Consider the following 17,172-nt stretch of genomic DNA (forward strand, 5'->3'; position numbering starts at 1 on the left):
CCGCAGGGCGTGGGCGGGCGGTGCTGGAGAGCGGGCGGTGCCGCAGGGCGTGGGCGGGCGGTGCTGTAGTGCTGGAGAGCGGGCAGTGCCGCAGGGCGTGGGCGGGCGGTGCTGGAGAACGGGCGGTGCGCAGGGCGTGGGCAGGCGGTGCGCAGGGCGTGGGCAGGCGGTGCTGGAGAGCGGGCGGTGCGCAGGGCGTGGGCAGGCAGTGCTGGAGAGCGGGCGGTGCGCAGGGCGTGGGCAGGCAGTGCTGGAGAGCGGGCGGTGCCGCAGGGCGTGGGCGGGCGGTACTGGAGAGCGGGCGGTGCTGGAGAGCTGGCGGTGCGCAGGGCGTGGGCAGGCGGAGCTGGAGAGCGGGCGGTGCGCAGGGCGTGGGCGGGCCGTGCTGGAGAGCGGGCGGTGCTGGAGAGCGGGCGGTGACGCAGGGCGTGGGCGGGCGGTGCTGGAGAGCGGGCGGTGCGCAGGGCGTGGGCGGGCCGTGCGGGAGAGCAGGCGGTGCTGGAGAGCGGGCGGTGCCGCAGGGCGTGGGCGGCCGGTGCTGGAGAGCGGGCGGTGCGCAGGGCGTGGGCGGGCAGTGCTGGAGTGCTGGAGAGTGGGCGGTGCGCAGGGCGTGGGCGGGCGGTGCTGGAGAGCGGGCGGTGCGCAGGGCGTGGGCGGGCGTGCTGGAGAGCGGGCGGTGCCGCAGGGCATGGGCGGGCGTGCTGGAGAGCGGGCGGTGCCGCAGGGCATGGGCGGGCGGTGCTGGAGTGCTGGAGAGCGGGCGGTGCTGGAGAGCGGGCGGTGCCGCAGGGCATGGGCGGGCGTGCTGGAGAGCGGGCGGTGCCGCAGGGCATGGGCGAGCGGTGCTGGAGAGCGGGCGGTGCCGCAGGGCGTGGGCGGGCGTGCTGGAGAGCGGGCGGTGCCGCAGGGCATGGGCGAGCGGTGCTGGAGAGCGGGCGGTGCTGGAGAGCGGGCGGTGCCGCAGGGCGTGGGCGGGCGGTGCTGGAGAGCGGGCGGTGCCGCAGGGCGTGGGCGGGCGGTGCTGGAGAGCGGGCGGTGCGCAGGGCGTGGGCGGGCCGTGCTGGAGAGCAGGCGGTGCTGGAGAGCGGGCGGTGCCGCAGGGCGTGGGCGGCCGGTGCTGGAGAGCGGGCGGTGCGCAGGGCGTGGGCGGGCAGTGCTGGAGAGCGGGCGGTGCGCAGGGCGTGGGCGGGCGGTGCTGGAGAGCGGGCGGTGCCGCAGGGCATGGGCGGGCGTGCTGGAGAGCGGGCGGTGCCGCAGGGCATGGGCGGGCGGTGCTGGAGTGCTGGAGAGCGGGCGGTGCTGGAGAGCGGGCGGTGCTGCAGGGCATGGGCGGGCGTGCTGGAGAGCGGGCGGTGCCGCAGGGCGTGGGCGGGCGGTGCTGGAGAGCGGGCGGTGCCGCAGGGTATGGGCGGGCGGTGCGCAGGGCATGGGCAGGCAGTGCTGGAGAGCGGGCGGTGCTGCAGGGCGTGGGCGGGCGGTGCGCAGGGCATGGGCAGGCGGTACTGGAGAGCGGGCGGTGCGCAGGGCGTGGGCAGGCAGTGCTGGAGAGCGTGCAGTGCGCAGGGTGTGCGGTGCTGGAGAGCGGGCGGTGCCGCAGGGCGTGGGCGGGCGGTGCTGGAGAGCGGGCAGTGCCGCAGGGCGTGGGCGGGCGGTGCTGGAGAGCGGGCGGTGCCGCAGGGCGTGGGCGGGCGGTGCTGTAGTGCTGGAGAGCGGGCAGTGCCGCAGGGCGTGGGCGGGCGGTGCTGGAGAGCGGGCGGTGCGCAGGGCGTGGGCAGGCGGTGCGCAGGGCGTGGGCAGGCGGTGCTGGAGAGCGGGCGGTGCGCAGGGCGTGGGCAGGCAGTGCTGGAGAGCGGGCGGTGCGCAGGGCGTGGGCAGGCAGTGCTGGAGAGCGGGCGGTGCCGCAGGGCGTGGGCGGGCGGTGCTGGAGAGCGGGCGGTGCTGGAGAGCTGGCGGTGCGCAGGGCGTGGGCAGGCGGAGCTGGAGAGCGGGCGGTGCGCAGGGCGTGGGCGGGCCGTGCGGGAGAGCAGGCGGTGCTGGAGAGCGGGCGGTGCCGCAGGGCGTGGGCGGCCGGTGCTGGAGAGCGGGCGGTGCGCAGGGCGTGGGCGGGCAGTGCTGGAGAGCGGGCGGTGCGCAGGGCGTGGGCGGGCGGTGCTGGAGAGCGGGCGGTGCGCAGGGCGTGGGCGGGCCGTGCTGGAGAGCGGGCGGTGCCGCAGGGCGTGGGCGGGCGGTGCTGGAGAGCGGGCGGTGCCACAGGGCGTGGGTGGGCGGTGCTGGAGTGCTGGAGAGCGGGCGGTGCCGCAGGGCGTGGGTGGGCGGTGCTGGAGAGCGGGCGGTGCCGCAGGGCATGGGCGGGCGTGCTGGAGAGCGGGCGGTGCCGCAGGGCATGGGCGGGCGGTGCTGGAGTGCTGGAGAGCGGGCGGTGCTGGAGAGCGGGCGGTGCCGCAGGGCATGGGCGGGCGTGCTGGAGAGCGGGCGGTGCCGCAGGGCATGGGCGAGCGGTGCTGGAGAGCGGGCGGTGCCGCAGGGCGTGGGCGGGCGTGCTGGAGAGCGGGCGGTGCCGCAGGGCATGGGCGAGCGGTGCTGGAGAGCGGGCGGTGCTGGAGAGCGGGCGGTGCCGCAGGGCGTGGGCGGGCGGTGCTGGAGAGCGGGCGGTGCCGCAGGGCGTGGGCGGGCGGTGCTGGAGAGCGGGCGGTGCCGCAGGGCGTGGGCGGCCGGTGCTGGAGAGCAGGCGGTGCTGGAGAGCGGGCGGTGCCGCAGGGCGTGGGCGGCCGGTGCTGGAGAGCGGGCGGTGCGCAGGGCGTGGGCGGGCAGTGCTGGAGAGCGGGCGGTGCGCAGGGCGTGGGCGGGCGGTGCTGGAGAGCGGGCGGTGCCGCAGGGCATGGGCGGGCGTGCTGGAGAGCGGGCGGTGCCGCAGGGCATGGGCGGGCGGTGCTGGAGTGCTGGAGAGCGGGCGGTGCTGGAGAGCGGGCGGTGCCGCAGGGCATGGGCGGGCGTGCTGGAGAGCGGGCGGTGCCGCAGGGCATGGGCGAGCGGTGCTGGAGAGCGGGCGGTGCCGCAGGGCGTGGGCAGGCGGTGCTGGAGAGCCTGGATGGGCAGTGCTGAAGGGCGGGGACTGGCAGTGCTGGAGTGTGTGGGGGTGGGCAGGCAGTGCCAGAGCACACAGGGGTGCTGTCATCCCAGAGTGCCAAAGGGAGCTGGGGGGCGCTAGGAACTTGGCTCACCTGCTCTAGAGTCCTCCTGAGTTGGGTGTTGAGCTGCTCCAGCTCAGTTTTGTCGTGTTCCAGCCTTGCGACAGCTCGCTGCAGACGTTCCAGCCGCTGCTGCAGGAGTCTCCTCTCTACCCCTGCTGCCAACTGCTCCTCATCTTCTCTCATGGCCTGTGGGATGTACAGAGAAGAGTCTCGGTGAGCCTGTGCCATATGGGTATGGCAGCAGTCATGCTGCCCCAAATGCTCAGAGCGGGGAATCTGTACAAAGCTGGCTAGGGAGGCCTACAGAGAAGCACATTGTGCCTGATGGGGAATGCTCATCAGTCGCTCCCTCTGCTCCCAAAGCATAGGCACCAGCACCCCACAGGGCTCAGGGGCCACCCTCCAGCACATCCACCACTGGTGATTTAGGACCAGGGCAGAATTAATCCAGGCCAGATACACACTTCTTACTTCTCCTCTCTCATGCGTACACGTGCCCTGCCCACTCTCCCCTCCCTCACCTGCCGTTTCCCTGCTCTCTCCTCTCTAAGCAGCAGATCCACATCTCCATTCAGAGCCTTGTTTGGAACCCTCTCCTCTAGGTCTCTGAGAGCTGAAGCAAGCTGCTCCTGTAGGAGTGACAAACAGCACAGATCATCCTCTGGAAGTTAGGGTTGCAGTGCCCCCGGCTGGAGAGGGCACTCACTGCTGTTCCCAGTGAGGCAGACATATCTTGCTCGCTGAGGCAGACATATCTTGCTCGCTGCAGGCCTCTGACTCTGCTGCCAAGCTGGGCAGCGCCATGACCACGGAGGAGACTGAGTCCGCAGAGGAGCTGGTGGGACTGCCAGTGGCTGAATACCCCAATGAGGCAGAGGACCCCAGGACAATGGAGCCCCAGTCCGAACTGTGTTAGGAAGCAGCCCAGGGAAGCCACAGTTTAGTCTGGTTATTGCTGTCAGCGCTGGTGTCCACATGTTTCAGCTGGATCCAGACTGACCCAGTGGCAGAACACGCCGCCACTGTTAGGGCCCTGGGCTGGGACCTGGTGGAGTAGGGTGGGATTCATACAAGGTTCATACAAGGTTCATGCACCTGGCAACATTCAGGGCACACCCGGAGTGTTGTGTAGGAGCAGTGCACACACTGCTCCATCCAAGGGCATGAACCTTGGAATCTCGCCCAGATGACATAAACCGTGGGAAGCCTCCCAAAACTGGGCTCAAGGCCCAAGAGCAAGGAATGCGGTAAATAAAAATTGGTAAATAAAAATGTTAAACAAAGCTAATGTATTCCTTTTATCTATTGAAAAATATAATACACAATAAATAAATAAATAAATAAATAAAAAAAAAGCTAACAGGCAAAAGCCCGTTGGCAAACCAGCTTGCTTGCTTGCTTAAAGCTTTGTGCTGTCTTGTCATTAAACCGCAACACTACCCCCTGCTGCCAACTCCATCCCTGGGGTGGCAGCCTCTCCACTTTAGGCTGAACAGCCCGTGTTTGCCTGTTAGCTCTGCCCTGCCTGAGGGCACAGCCGACAGATTGCTGGCTTGCTCTGTCCTGTCTGAGGGCCCAAGGCCCAGACTGTTTGGTGCTCTGCCCTGCTGAGCGGGTCTAGGCACTAGCACCTGATTCACTAATTCCCTTCATATTAGGCAGGAACCCAGTGATGTAGTGAGGCAGTGTGGCCTCCCTCCGACCCAGAGAGGGAGGGATGACTGCCACCACACTACATGGACCCACTGGCTGCCTAGCAGCGCAGTTAGCCAGGGAGCAGGCCAGCAGGTGGTCCTAGGTGGTCTGATCCTTGACAGCAGAGCCATGAAGGTCTGTTAGTCCTGAACGTGAAGGGTCACAGCCAGTGAGGTACACCCTTCAGCCCAATGGATCTCAGTGCCATTGCTGTGCAGTGGGGCAGCACGGTGTGTATTGCCAGCCTACTCATAGCCACCTCCACCACCTCACTCTCGGAGGAAAAATGGACATACTTTTTCTGGTACTTCAGTTGAGACTGGGCAGCAGCTTGAGGGGATATGCCACACAGTCTCTGCCAGCCAGCCCACAGCAAGGAGCAAAGGTGCTGCAGCCCTATTGACAGGATTTCCTAGCCCAAGTAATTACTAATTCATGTACTGGTTTCAGCTCAGACTCTGCTGTCTGCACCAGCTTTTACAAACACATGGGTAAGGTTAGATCCTCCCATCAGCTTGCAGTCCTGGAGCTCCTCCACAGGAGATATTGTATCACCCGGCTCCTCTTCGCACTGACCTCAGCCAGCCCTGGCCAAACTGTCTAGATCATGAAGGGAAGACAGAGCCTCTCAAAGCACTGACACTGGCTGCACCGCAGCCACCAGCAAAGGTGTCAGGGGGTAGGGGGGAGTCAGCACTGATGAAGCCAGAGTTTTCTGTGCCAGGAGCACCACCTATCAGAGCTCAGCACAAAGAATGCTGCAAGGCAGCAAGAGCACGTAGCCTGAGGAGGCAGAATGAAAAGGCAGTCCTCAAGGCAGGACTCTCAGAGCACCAGGAGTGACTGGGCCAAGCATATACTGCTACCCAGAATTTCCCCACGAACACAGAAAGGGCGAATCCAGCAATGGAGCTGCCTATGGCAAGGCCATGTTGGCACCTCTTGCCTTATCATTTTGGGCAGAGGTTCTGCCTCATTGCCTCCATATAAATCCATGGTACGCCCACATCTTGAATACTGTGTGCAGATGTGGTCGCCCCATCTCAAAAAAGATATACTGGAATTGGAAAAGGTTCAGAAAAGGGCAACAAAAATGATTAGGGTATGGAACTGCTTCTGTATGAGGAGAGATTAATAAGACTGGGACTTTTCAACTTGGAAAAGAGATGACTAAGGGGGGTTATGATAGAGGTCTACAAAATCATGACTGGTGTGGAGAAAGTAGATAAGGAAGTATTATTTACTCTTTCTCAAAACACAAGAACTAGGTATCACCAAATGAAATTAATACACAGCAGGTTTAAAACAAACACAAGGAAGTTTTTCTTCACACAACGCCGTCAACCTGTGGAACTCTTTGCCAGAGGATGTTGTGAAGGCCAAGACTATAACAGGGTTAAAAAAAGAACTAGATAAACGCATGAAGGATAGGTCCATCAGTGGCTATTAGCCAGGATGGGCAGGGATGGTGTCCCTAGCCTCTGTCTGTCAGAAGCTGGGAATGGGCGACGGGATGGATCACTTCATTACCTGTTCTGTTAATTCCCTCTGGGGCACCTGGCATTGGCCACTGTCAGAAGACAGGATCCTGGGCTACGTGTACCTTTGGTCTGACCCAGTATGGTCATTCTTGTGTTCTCATTGAGTGGACTGGAGGTCCCTGGAACACACTGATTGCAAGCATTGAGGCACACTGATTGCAAGTAACTATGACCTGAGAATATCTCAATGCCAGCTGGTGCTGGGTTCACTGTTCTACAACAGAAACTCCTATTAGACCTGACAAACTCACAATGCTTTCATAGTATGACCAAACAGGGTCATGTGAGGTCCCTAATAAAAGCTTATGTCATACCGATCCTCATAATCTTTGTGAGATATATGTACAGATGATATTTAAGTTGTAAAGATGTACAGGAAAATAAAGTCTAAATCAAAGCAGGGTTGACAAGCAGGTTTTCACCAGACACAGGATGTATATTCATCAGTCTGCCTTGGTTCACATGTAAAACAAGCATTATAAGCCAACATAATGGAAACCTATTTGCATATGATGTCATCATCAGGATGTGAAGACAGCATGGAGCCAGCACATCAGGGAGGGGGTAGGGAGGTTGTCCTGACTCTGGGGACAAAACAATGAGTTTTGGAGAGTATAAGGAGAAGAAAAAAGACATTTTGTTATCCTTCACTGAGGAAGAAAAAAGGACAATGCTTTTTTGCATTCATGAAAAAGGATTCCCAACAAGATTGGCTGGACATATTGGGAGATTGCTTTAGGTGAAATAAAACTACTTTAGACAAGGGCTTAGCCCAGTGGTTCTCAACTGTGGTCCACTGTTTGTCCAAGGAAAGTCCCTGGCGCGCCGGGCCAGTTTGTTTACCTGCCGCGTCCACAGGTTTGGCCGATCGCAGCTCCTACTGCCTGCGGTTCACTGCTCCAGGCCAATGGGGGCTGCAGGAAGGGTGGCCAGCACATCCCTCGGCCCGCATCGCTTCCCGCAGCCCGCATTGGCCTGGAGCGGAGAACCGCGGTTAGTGGGAGCCGCGATCAGCCAAACCTGCGGACATGGCAGGTAAACAAACCAGCCCAGCATGCCAGGGGCTTTCCCTGAACAAGCGGTGGACCACAGTTGAGAACCACTGGCTTAGTCTGTTAAATTTTATCTCTAGGAAGCATGTTAAACTTTTGTTTTATATGTACTACTCACTATCTCTGAAATCTTAGCATGTGATGATAAACTTGTGATTGTTCTCACTCTAAATATATCTCAGTTCTGTGATGATATCAAAGACCTGAACCTGAGTTGTACCAGTCAAGTGTTGTGTATACTATTCCTTTGGGGAGAGCAACTCTCATAGCGTCATAGAATCATAGAATATCAGGGTTGGAAGGGACCTCAGGAGATCATCTAGTCCAACCCACTGCTCAAAGCAGGACCAATCCCCAATTTTTTTCCCCCAGAACCTTAAATGGCCCCCTCAAGGACTGAACTCACAACCCTGGGTTTAGAGGCCAATGCTCAAACCACTGAGCTAACCCTCCCCCCATCCAGTGACGGGGCTGGATACTACAGGAGGGGCTCAGGGACTGGGGGTGAACCTACTGTTAACCTGCAAAGCAGAGTGAGTGCTAGCAGAGCCCTGAGTACACTGGGTGGTTAGCAAACTGGTAGTGTCAGGGAGCACAGTTAAGCATCAGCAAGTCTCTCTCTCATTACAGGCAGGAGGATAACAAGGTGACTCAGTCCTGGGCACTCCAAGAAGCATCACATGAACTTTGGGGTCTCTGGCCTTCATGGTGAAGGTGCAGGACATGTCAGTGGTGAAGCCACCTGACTGGGATCAGTGGATGGGGCTAGGTCTGCACTGGCAGAACTCTCATCTAATACTGGCATGTAGTGTTTCTGGCTGATCCAAGCTTCTGTTTTGAGGCTTTGTTCTTTGGGAAACTCTGGGTTGTTCTTGTGCCAGATTTAATATTTCCTGGAATACCTCCAGGAGGGTTATGAAATCCTTTCCACATCTTCAGTGTTAAGGGCAATATCAGCTCTGAGGCAGATGGAATGGTTCTGCTGCACTGAGTCAAAACTGGGTGGCAGAGGATGAACAACGCACCAACTGCCAAAAGTTTATGGTGCTGAGAACACAGAGCAGGTACACGTGCACCAGGAGGCCCAGGAAACACAGACCAATAGGTTCCCTAGCCCAGGTAACTGGGAAGGTATGGGTCTATCCAATTTCTCCTAGTGCTTTGGATGAGAATCGTGGGTGCCACAGTTTCCCATTTGCTGCATGTGTACCCAGACGGTGGGGGAAGGGTGATTACTCTTTGCAGAGACCCAGAAGTCCAGGTGTGACGGTCGCCTAGCTGCCTGGGCCCCACAGCCATGGAGAACCCAAAACACAATGACCCAGACATCTAGCTGCCTAGCAACTAATGACCATGGACTTCTGACCCACCCCCCGCTACCAGTTGTCATGGTACCACAGGCCCAGTGCTCTCTCCCTTGGCTCTATACAGTTCCTGGGAGGAATCCCCTTTCGTGTGTCAGTCCTCTTCAAGGGTTGCACTCTCTCTGTGGGGCTAAGCCCTTTGAGCCTCCATCGCCACCTGGGACCACACCTCTGAGCCTTCAGCATGCCTGCCTCACTCCGCGAGCTCCCCTCAGCGAGTCCACTCGCACTGGACCCCTGAAGGGAGACTTGCACATCCAAAGAGAGCAATGCATCCCCAACCTCTTTAGACTGGAGTGACTCTCAGACAACATTGTAAAACAGAAGACTTGTTAAATGTCTGTAATACAGCACAGAAAGCCTTTAGGTGAGCATAGAGAATGGGAAGCTACAGCCAAGTCCATCCGAGTCTGACCAGAGCCCAGGCTCCCTCTCACAGCCGCCAGTTCAGCAGCATTCCTACTTCTCACAGACCAAACTTAACTCATTCAACCTGCTCCTTCTCCCTCCTCTGTCCCTTTTCCCAGGCAAAAAACTCTTGGTTCTCGGCTGGTCCGAAGTGGCTGGTTTCCTCCAGAGGGGTGGGGGTCGGCAGTCCATGGTCAGTAGCTGCTAGACAACCAGATGTGTGACAGTTAAACCTGCCTGGACATGGCAGAGCTGACCGGCTGAAAGCACACACATCCATCATTGTGGAGCTCTGTTTAGTTTTAATATGAGGGTGATAATTTACCACTGGAAAGATTACCAAGGGATGTAGTGGATTCTCCATCACTTGAAGTCTTTACACTGAAATTGGAGGTCACTTTTTAAAAGTTTCCCTCTAACTCAGCCAGAATCTACAGGTTCAATACAGAAAACACTGGATTAGGTTCTCTGGCCTGTGCTATGCAGGAGGTCAGACTAGATCTGTGGTCACCAACCGGTCGATCGCAATCCTTATGGATCTTTTAGTCAATTGTCATCTCCTGCGGCACAGCGGGGCTGCCGCTAAGACCGGCACCCTGCCTGCCCCGCTCCCAGAAGTGGCCAGTACGGCCCAGCTGGCGGGGGTCTCCCTCCGCACACTGCTCCTGCCTGCAAGCACTGCTCCCGCAGCTCCCATTGGCCGGGAACAGGGAGCTGTGGCCAATGGGAGCTGCGGGGCTGGTGCTTGCAGAGAGGGGCAGCGCGCAGAGCCACGTGCTGCCTGCCCCCCCCAGGGGCCACAGGAGTCCGTTGGTCCCTTCCAGGAGCAGCATGGGGCCAGCAGGGAGCCTGCCTTAGCGGTAAGTGCTGTCCGGCGGGAGGCCGCACCCCAAACCTCAGCACTGAGCCCCTTCCCAGACCTAGCACCCCAAACCCCCTCCTGCAGCTCAACCCCAGCCCTGACCCCACTCCCAGAGCCAGGACCCTGTATCCCCTCCTGCACCCCAACACTCTGTCCCAGACCAGAGCCCCCTCCCAGAGCCCACACCTTGCATCCCCTCCTGCACTCCAACACTTTGCCCCAGACCAGAGCCCTCTCCTGCACCCCAAGCCCCAGCCCCAGACTCAGCCCAGAGCCCCCTCCCACACTGCGAACCCCTTGGTTCCAGCCCAGAGCCCGCACACCCTCCTGAACCCCAATCCCCTATCCCAGCCCGGTGAAAGTGAGTGAGGGTGGGGGAGAGCGAGTGACGGGGGAGGGGGAATGGAGTGAGTGGGGTGGGGCTTTGGGGAAAGGGGCGGGGCATTGGGGAAGGAGTGGGGTAGATCCTGGGTTGCCCTTAAATTCAAAAAGTGATCTTGGGAGTAAAAAGGTTGGAGACCACTGGACTAGATGATCATAATGGTTCCTTCTGGACTGAACATCTGTCATTTGAAGCAAAGTGCCAATGGATCCCTCAGACAGACACAGACAGCCATCCTTTTCCTGCAAGTCACCCACCAAACTGCCTACCTGAAGATGAAGCCGATCCTTATCCCGCTCTGATACCATGCTCTGTAGGACAGCCATTTCCTCCCTCAGGGTCCTACTGGCTGCTTCCCTCTGGGCCAGGGACAAAGCCAAGGCCTGTGCTTTCTCCCTCCATTCTATCTCCACACTCTCAGTCTGCTTCAGAACAGCCACCATATGCTCCAGTTCCTGATCCTTCACTTTCTTCTCCTCTTCCAGCTGTTGGATCCACACCTTCTGCCTTTCCAACTGCTGGTCTCTCTCCTGGAGAACCTTCCTCTGGGCTGCCTCCTCTGTCTCCCATATCAGGAGTTTCTGGATTTGGCTCTTTAGGGTCTCCCCTTCACCAGCTCTCCTTTGTAGAGCTGAGGTGAGCTGCTTCAGGAGTTCGCCCTGTGTCCTCAGCTCCTGCTCTCTCCCTCTCAGAGTCTCCTCCAGGCACCTGACTCTCTCTCTCTGGTGTTTGATTTCCTCATCCTTTTTGGCCAGTGTCTGCTGGAGATGCTGGAGATTTTCTTGAAGACCCTTCACCTCCTCCTCTTCCAGTTGTTTTTGCTTACCTTGGGCCTTGATCTCCTGTTCCCTCTTGTTCAGGGCTTCTTCTAGAAGCTGCTCTCTCTCTCTGTGATGTCTCTCCTCCTTCTCAGACTGCATAAGCTGGAGATGGTGCAGGGTCTCCTGCTCTTCCTCTTGGTGCTGGAGCTGTTGAATGAGAGTCTCATTCTCCCACTCTCGCTCTCTTACAACTTCCTCTAGACAACTTGCTTTGTTCTGGCAGGACTTTAGTGCCACCTGCATGCTTTCTTCTTGAAACTGGTATATGCTAATTTGCTCTGCCTGCTTGAGGAGTTCTACATCCTTCTCCTTCACTATTTGGCTCATTCTATCTAGATCCTGCTGTAAGCTCCTGACACACTTTTCTTCTAGCTCTTTCTGCCCTAAGAGCTCCTTGACATGCCCTTGCAAAGACTCTATCTCCTGGTCTCTGGCTTGTAGAGATGATTTGGTATATTCAAGTGTCTTCAAGACAGCCTTAGTCTGTGTCACTGCATCTTCCTCGTGCTGCTGAAGCTTATGGATTCCTTCCTCAAGGGCCTCTATTTCCCTCTCTCTCTCCCTCAGAGTCACCTGTGTTTGTTGAAGATTTGCTTGCATGGCTCTTGCCTGCTTCTCCTCCTCTGTCTTGTGCTCCTCATATTGCTTTTGCAGGGATTCAATTTCCTGCTCTCGCTCCCTTAATATTGCTTCAAGATTGTCAAGAGTTTTCACCTGTTGCTCAGCTTCTCTTTCTTGTTTTTGGAGTGTCCAGATCTGCTCTTTCTGAGACTTAATCATTCCATCTCTCTCCTTTAGTGCTGCCTTGGCATATTCTAAATCTCTCTGTAAAACCTTCATCTGCCGTTCTGCTTCTTCCTCATGTTTCTGTATTTGCTGCATTTGGAATTCGAGCTCTCTGTCTTTGTCTTTTAAGGCTGCTTGTGTTTGCTCCAGATGTTCACAAAGAGGCTTTAGTTTCATTTCCATCTCTTCCTTAATGTTCTGAATTTGCTTTTGCTGTGATTCAAGCTCTTGATCTCTCTGAGTCAGAGTGAGGGTCATCTGTTTTACTTTCTCCCGCAGGTCCTGTAGCTCTCCCTCCTGCTGATCCTCATACTGCTGGAAAATCCTTATCTGCTCCCGCTGTGATTCGATCTCACTCTCTTTGTCCCCAAGAATTGCTTTCATGTGTTCTCGGCTTGTGCGCAGAACCTTCACCTGCTTTTTCTCCTCCTCTTTCAATTCTTCAGCTACCTTTCTCTGAGACATAAGCTCACAATCTTTTCCTCTCAAGTCTGCTTTGATCAGATCTAGATCCTCCAGCAGTGCTTTCATTTGTGATCTTCCATGTTCTTCCAGAGTCTGGATTTTCTCTTCCTGGAATTTAATTTCCTTTACTTTCTCCTCTAGGTTTAAAGTCAGTCGTTCTAGAGCAGTCTTCTGCATTTCCCTCTGATTCTCTAGTTCCTGAATCTGTTCTTGTTGGGATTCCACCTCTCTGTCCTTCTCCTCTAGGTCTTTAGTAAGGTGATCTAGAGCTGTTCTTTGCATTTCTCTCTGCTGCTCCAGCTCTCTAATCTGTTCTTGCAGTGTTTTCATTTCTCCATCTCTCTGGCTTAAGGCAAGAGTCAGGTGACCCAGATTTTCCTGCAAAGCCTTCCCCAAGGCAGCCTCCTTCTGCAATGTCTGGATTCCCTCCTGCTGAGTCTCTGCTTCCTCACTTTTCATTTTCAGGGCAGAGAGGGTTGTTTGAAGCTCTTGTTCTAGGGAGCGGCTCATCTTTGCTGCTATGTTTGCCCGAGTCTCAGCGGCAGAGACTGATTCTCGGAGAAGGTCCATCTCCCATACCAGTTTCTCCTTAGCTGCTTGCAGCTTGTCCCGTTCATGCTGAAACAGAGAGAAAATGACTTGAAAATAAATCTAGATAACTCTTCCCATCTCAGAACTGGGCTGTAGCTCTACTGCCTGGATGATGTGACACCCAAGTTCTGCAAGTGTGGCTCTTAATGGAATAACTCTTGCAGTTGGGGTGGCTTCTCTCTCCCACCTAATTTTTCTTGTTCTTTGATCACTAGTGGAAACTCAAGAATTGCCCTTTCTCCCCTAGGACTTGTCTACACAAGGATATAGCACTGTTTAAACAGCTGATTTAGTTGAGCTGATGATACCTATGGTGCAGCTGTACGTGCACACATGAGCAAGCTGTGATCACCATTGATTCTGCCAAAATCATTGATGAAACAGCACTATTTTGGAGTGTAGATCAGGCCTGCGAGTTACTTCTGCTTGTAGCTCCTGAAGGGCCAGTGAAGTTACTCTCTTAAGTAACCAGAGATAATTAGGAATGGGGAAAAAATCCCTGAATCATAACTCAAACATACATGAATCTAGCAATTTCATGTATTTATTCATATGAGTATTGTGACATTCTATACCATGGGAATGTGCCCTGTAACCCCCATATTCCTCATTTATATATAATTGTGATCTTACATATAAAGCATGCCACGTGAGGTCTCATGGGAAAGGTTATGATCTGCTGAAACCCACTGTTCCATCTAAGTATGTTTATCATCAACATATATGAGGTTATGAGAATGTGCTGCATGGTTGTCACTAAAATATGCTGTGCGTTTGGGAAGCGCCTAGATACTAGCTCTCCAGAGACAATGCCAAGGAAAGTAAGCAATGCCCAGTTGGGTGTCAAACAACCCATCAACAGCCATTGCCTAGCAAGGAAGCTACAATTCAATGACTCACCTGCATAAGGCCACACTAGGGGAATTGCTCAGCCTTGCCTGGGGTCTCAGAAATGCTCACCAGACATGCCTGGACTTGTACTCTCCAAGCACATGAGACTAAGAGTATAAAACAGAACACAGTGGCCCCATACTTGGCCTTTCTCCTTCCCCCACCTATGCTGCAGGCAACAAGGACATTCTGAAGACTCCAACAGAAGGGACCGGCCTAGGTTTCAAGGGTGAAACCTATGTACTATGAACTGCAATATCCAGTGGGCTGAGAAAAACTGCTTAATCTAGATTTTGCCCAGGCTAATAGGGTTGAGAGTTTAGACTGCGCACTTATATTTTATTTTATTTTAGTAACCACTCTGACTTTTTGCCTATCACTTATAATCACTTAAAATCTATGTTTTGTAGTCAATAAATTTATTTAACTGTTTATCTTTATCAGTAAGTTTGCCTGAAGTGTCTGGTGAATCTGCTCAGGTATGCAAAGGCTAGTGTATATCCACTTGCCTTTGATGAAGTGGTGAACCAATTAATACATTTGCACTGCTCGTCAAGATGGTACGTTCCTGTTGTACAAGGCTGGGAGCTGGTGGGGATTCAGCTGGTGCCTTTCTCTGTGTGATTCATGAGTGGCTCTGGGAGCATTCATACAATCTAGCTGGGTGTGGGGCTCCGCATGCTGTTATCCTGAGTGATAACAGCACCTGGAGGGGTTTGCTGCTTGTCACTAGCAAAGCATTATGAGACATAGCTCGGGCTGGACAGTTAAGGGGGCACAGCAGTCCCGTGGTCCCAGGCTGTACCCGGGGATCCCATCACAACTAGTACAAAAGTTAACCTGAAAAACTGTATTGTAATTGTACTGAAAAACTACTGTAAGTACGTCTGGCTGATTCCATTCCCCTCCAGCTATCCTCATTGACCCCTTTCCTCTTCCTCCTGCCTACTGTACTGTGTTCATCTCCTTGCTAAGATAAACAGTCCCATGCCTTTCAACTTCTCTTCATATGGAAGTTTATCCAGGTCTCTAATCATTCTCATTATGCGTTCTGAACCAAGCACCTCCATTACTGCAACACTCTGAGATGGGATGACCAGAACTGCACACCGTGTTACAGGTGAGGGCATGCCATTAATTTAGAGAATGGCATTACAATTATTTTTAACATTCTCTTTGCATTTATCAACATGGAATTTCATTTGCCATCATGCTGCTTATTTGTGTAACTTGGTTAGGTCCTTCTGAAGTTAGTCTTCTCCAGCCCTGACTAGTCTTAATAATTTTGTTTTATCTGAAAATTTTGCTTCCTCATTACTTACACCCCTTTTCCAGATAACTAATACATTAAACAACACTGGTCCTAGCACAGAGCCCTGGGGCAGCCAGCTGTTAACTTTTTTCAACTATGAGAGTGAACCAAGCATTCCTTCTCTTTGCTTTCTGTCTCTTGGGCCCCAACTCTGCAAATACTTATGCATGTGCTTAACTTCACTGCTGTGAGTAGTTCCAATGATCTCAGGAAGACTACTCACAGTAGTAAAGCACAGCATATGTGGAAGTCTTTGCAGAGTCAGTACCTTAACCAATTTCTGATCCATAACAACACTTTGCCTCTCATACCATGACTACTCAATTTCCTTTACAACCCCTTCTGAAGGACATTGTCAAAGACTTTGAAAGTCCAATACATTACATCAACCAGTTCTCCTATATCCTTTACTTTAATGACAGAATTCTAATAGATTAAGGAGGCACAGGTTTCCTTGGCAGAAGCTGTGCTGTTTAAACACTATGATAGGCTCCTTTAGATGTTTTATAAAACTTACCAGGTACGGAAGTACCTAAATCTAAATTTAGCTTCCTGAGCTCCCAGTGTCGCTGGTACTAGTATGTACCAGGGCCACAGCCTGCTCCCCCGAACTCACCGGAAGTCTGTCCAGATGTCACAAAATATCAGCCACCTTCACGCACACACCAAAGGGATCTTACGGTCACCAGATGCCTGCCCAGCTATTGATATTCACAGTGAACAAATCTTGCCTGTGTCTCCCAAATGTAATCCCATATTTCCTTAGAGCAGTCTCCGCAGTGTGTGAAGATTATCAGTGGCTCATGAAAATCCCAAGCCTGGAACAGCAGGGGTGTGAGTGGATAGAAGTGAAATGCATTGGCAGAATTCTAGGGGTGGAACTCAGACTGGAATAGTGAGGATACTGTGGATCAGCAGCCAGGTGGCTCAGAAGCACTGCATGGGAAGCCTAGGACTGGATAGTAGGGCATGACAGAGGGGCTGCAGGAAGGATAGGGGAAACTTGCTCCATGTCTGCACACTCTGTCTGGTTACAAATGCTTCTAACTTTGAGGGGAGCAGCAGAAATTAGAAAATAGATATGGGAGATGGCACTGCAGGGGTTTTCCATTTAGTGGCTCTGGAGCCAGGACAGGGTTGTCCCAAGGATGCAGTGTTAAAAGAGTTCTGTTCAGGCTTTCCTTGAATGGGCATTATGTAACAAAACTTCGGGGCCATCTGCCAGCCTTACCACAACATCCCTTCTTTGCTTCTCGGTGCCCTCAAGGCTCCTCTCCAAGGATGCAACCTCCCCATGCAACGTCACAACCTCCTTCTTTAGGGCAATGACCTCTTCTTGCAGTGTGGCCTGGAGTGAGCCCTGCTTCCCTTCTACCATCCGCATCTCTGCAAGGGGGAACGAGGAGAAGAGGAACCAAAACAAAACCAAACAAAGCTGGGCAAGAGCCATAATCTTTCCATTAAACTGCCCTTTGCTTCCCAGTGGCCAGACCACAAAGGGGAGATTGGGTTATGCCCAAAGAAGTATCTCGGTCTGAGGTATTTGGCTTAAGGAAGTTCAGGTGAAACCAGAGTTCACAGACAGAGGGAGTGAACAAGGAGCGGTCAATAAGATTAGGTCAACAGACTGGTGCAGGTGAGCATCATCAGTATAATAGTGAGAGCTGAGGTGGATAAGATTACAAAAGGAAAATATATAGGAAGGAAAAGGATGAGTACCAACTGACGTAGAGCTCCATTCAAGGACAAGTCTGGGTGCAGAAGAGCTGCTACCACAAAGGAGGGAGCAATAAGGTTGCAAAAGGATGTTG

General features: G+C 54.6%; 1 protein-coding gene across 11 annotated transcripts in view; it reads right to left on the minus strand.

Annotated features, from left to right (window-relative positions):
* Window positions 1–17,172, minus strand: part of CEP250 (centrosomal protein 250) — a 297,988-nt gene that overhangs the window by 165,480 nt on the left and 115,336 nt on the right. For 7 of the 11 annotated variants that reach the window (XM_074970429.1, XM_074970431.1, XM_074970432.1 and 4 more), the window contains exons 27-30: window positions 16,593–16,747; window positions 10,765–13,185; window positions 3,713–3,820; window positions 3,222–3,377 (exon numbers count right to left, since the gene is read on the minus strand). In XM_074970429.1, coding sequence (XP_074826530.1) covers window positions 3,222–3,377; window positions 3,713–3,820; window positions 10,765–13,185; window positions 16,593–16,747 — 2,840 coding nt within the window. Of the gene's footprint in view, window positions 1–3,221; window positions 3,378–3,711; window positions 3,821–10,764; window positions 13,186–16,592; window positions 16,748–17,172 lie in introns of those variants that run through there. The other 4 variants (XM_074970437.1, XM_074970436.1, XM_074970434.1 and 1 more) reach the window with 3 other exon arrangements.

The sequence above is a fragment of the Natator depressus genome, chromosome 13, assembly GCF_965152275.1.
Source record: "Natator depressus isolate rNatDep1 chromosome 13, rNatDep2.hap1, whole genome shotgun sequence".
NCBI lineage: Eukaryota > Metazoa > Chordata > Testudines > Cheloniidae > Natator > Natator depressus.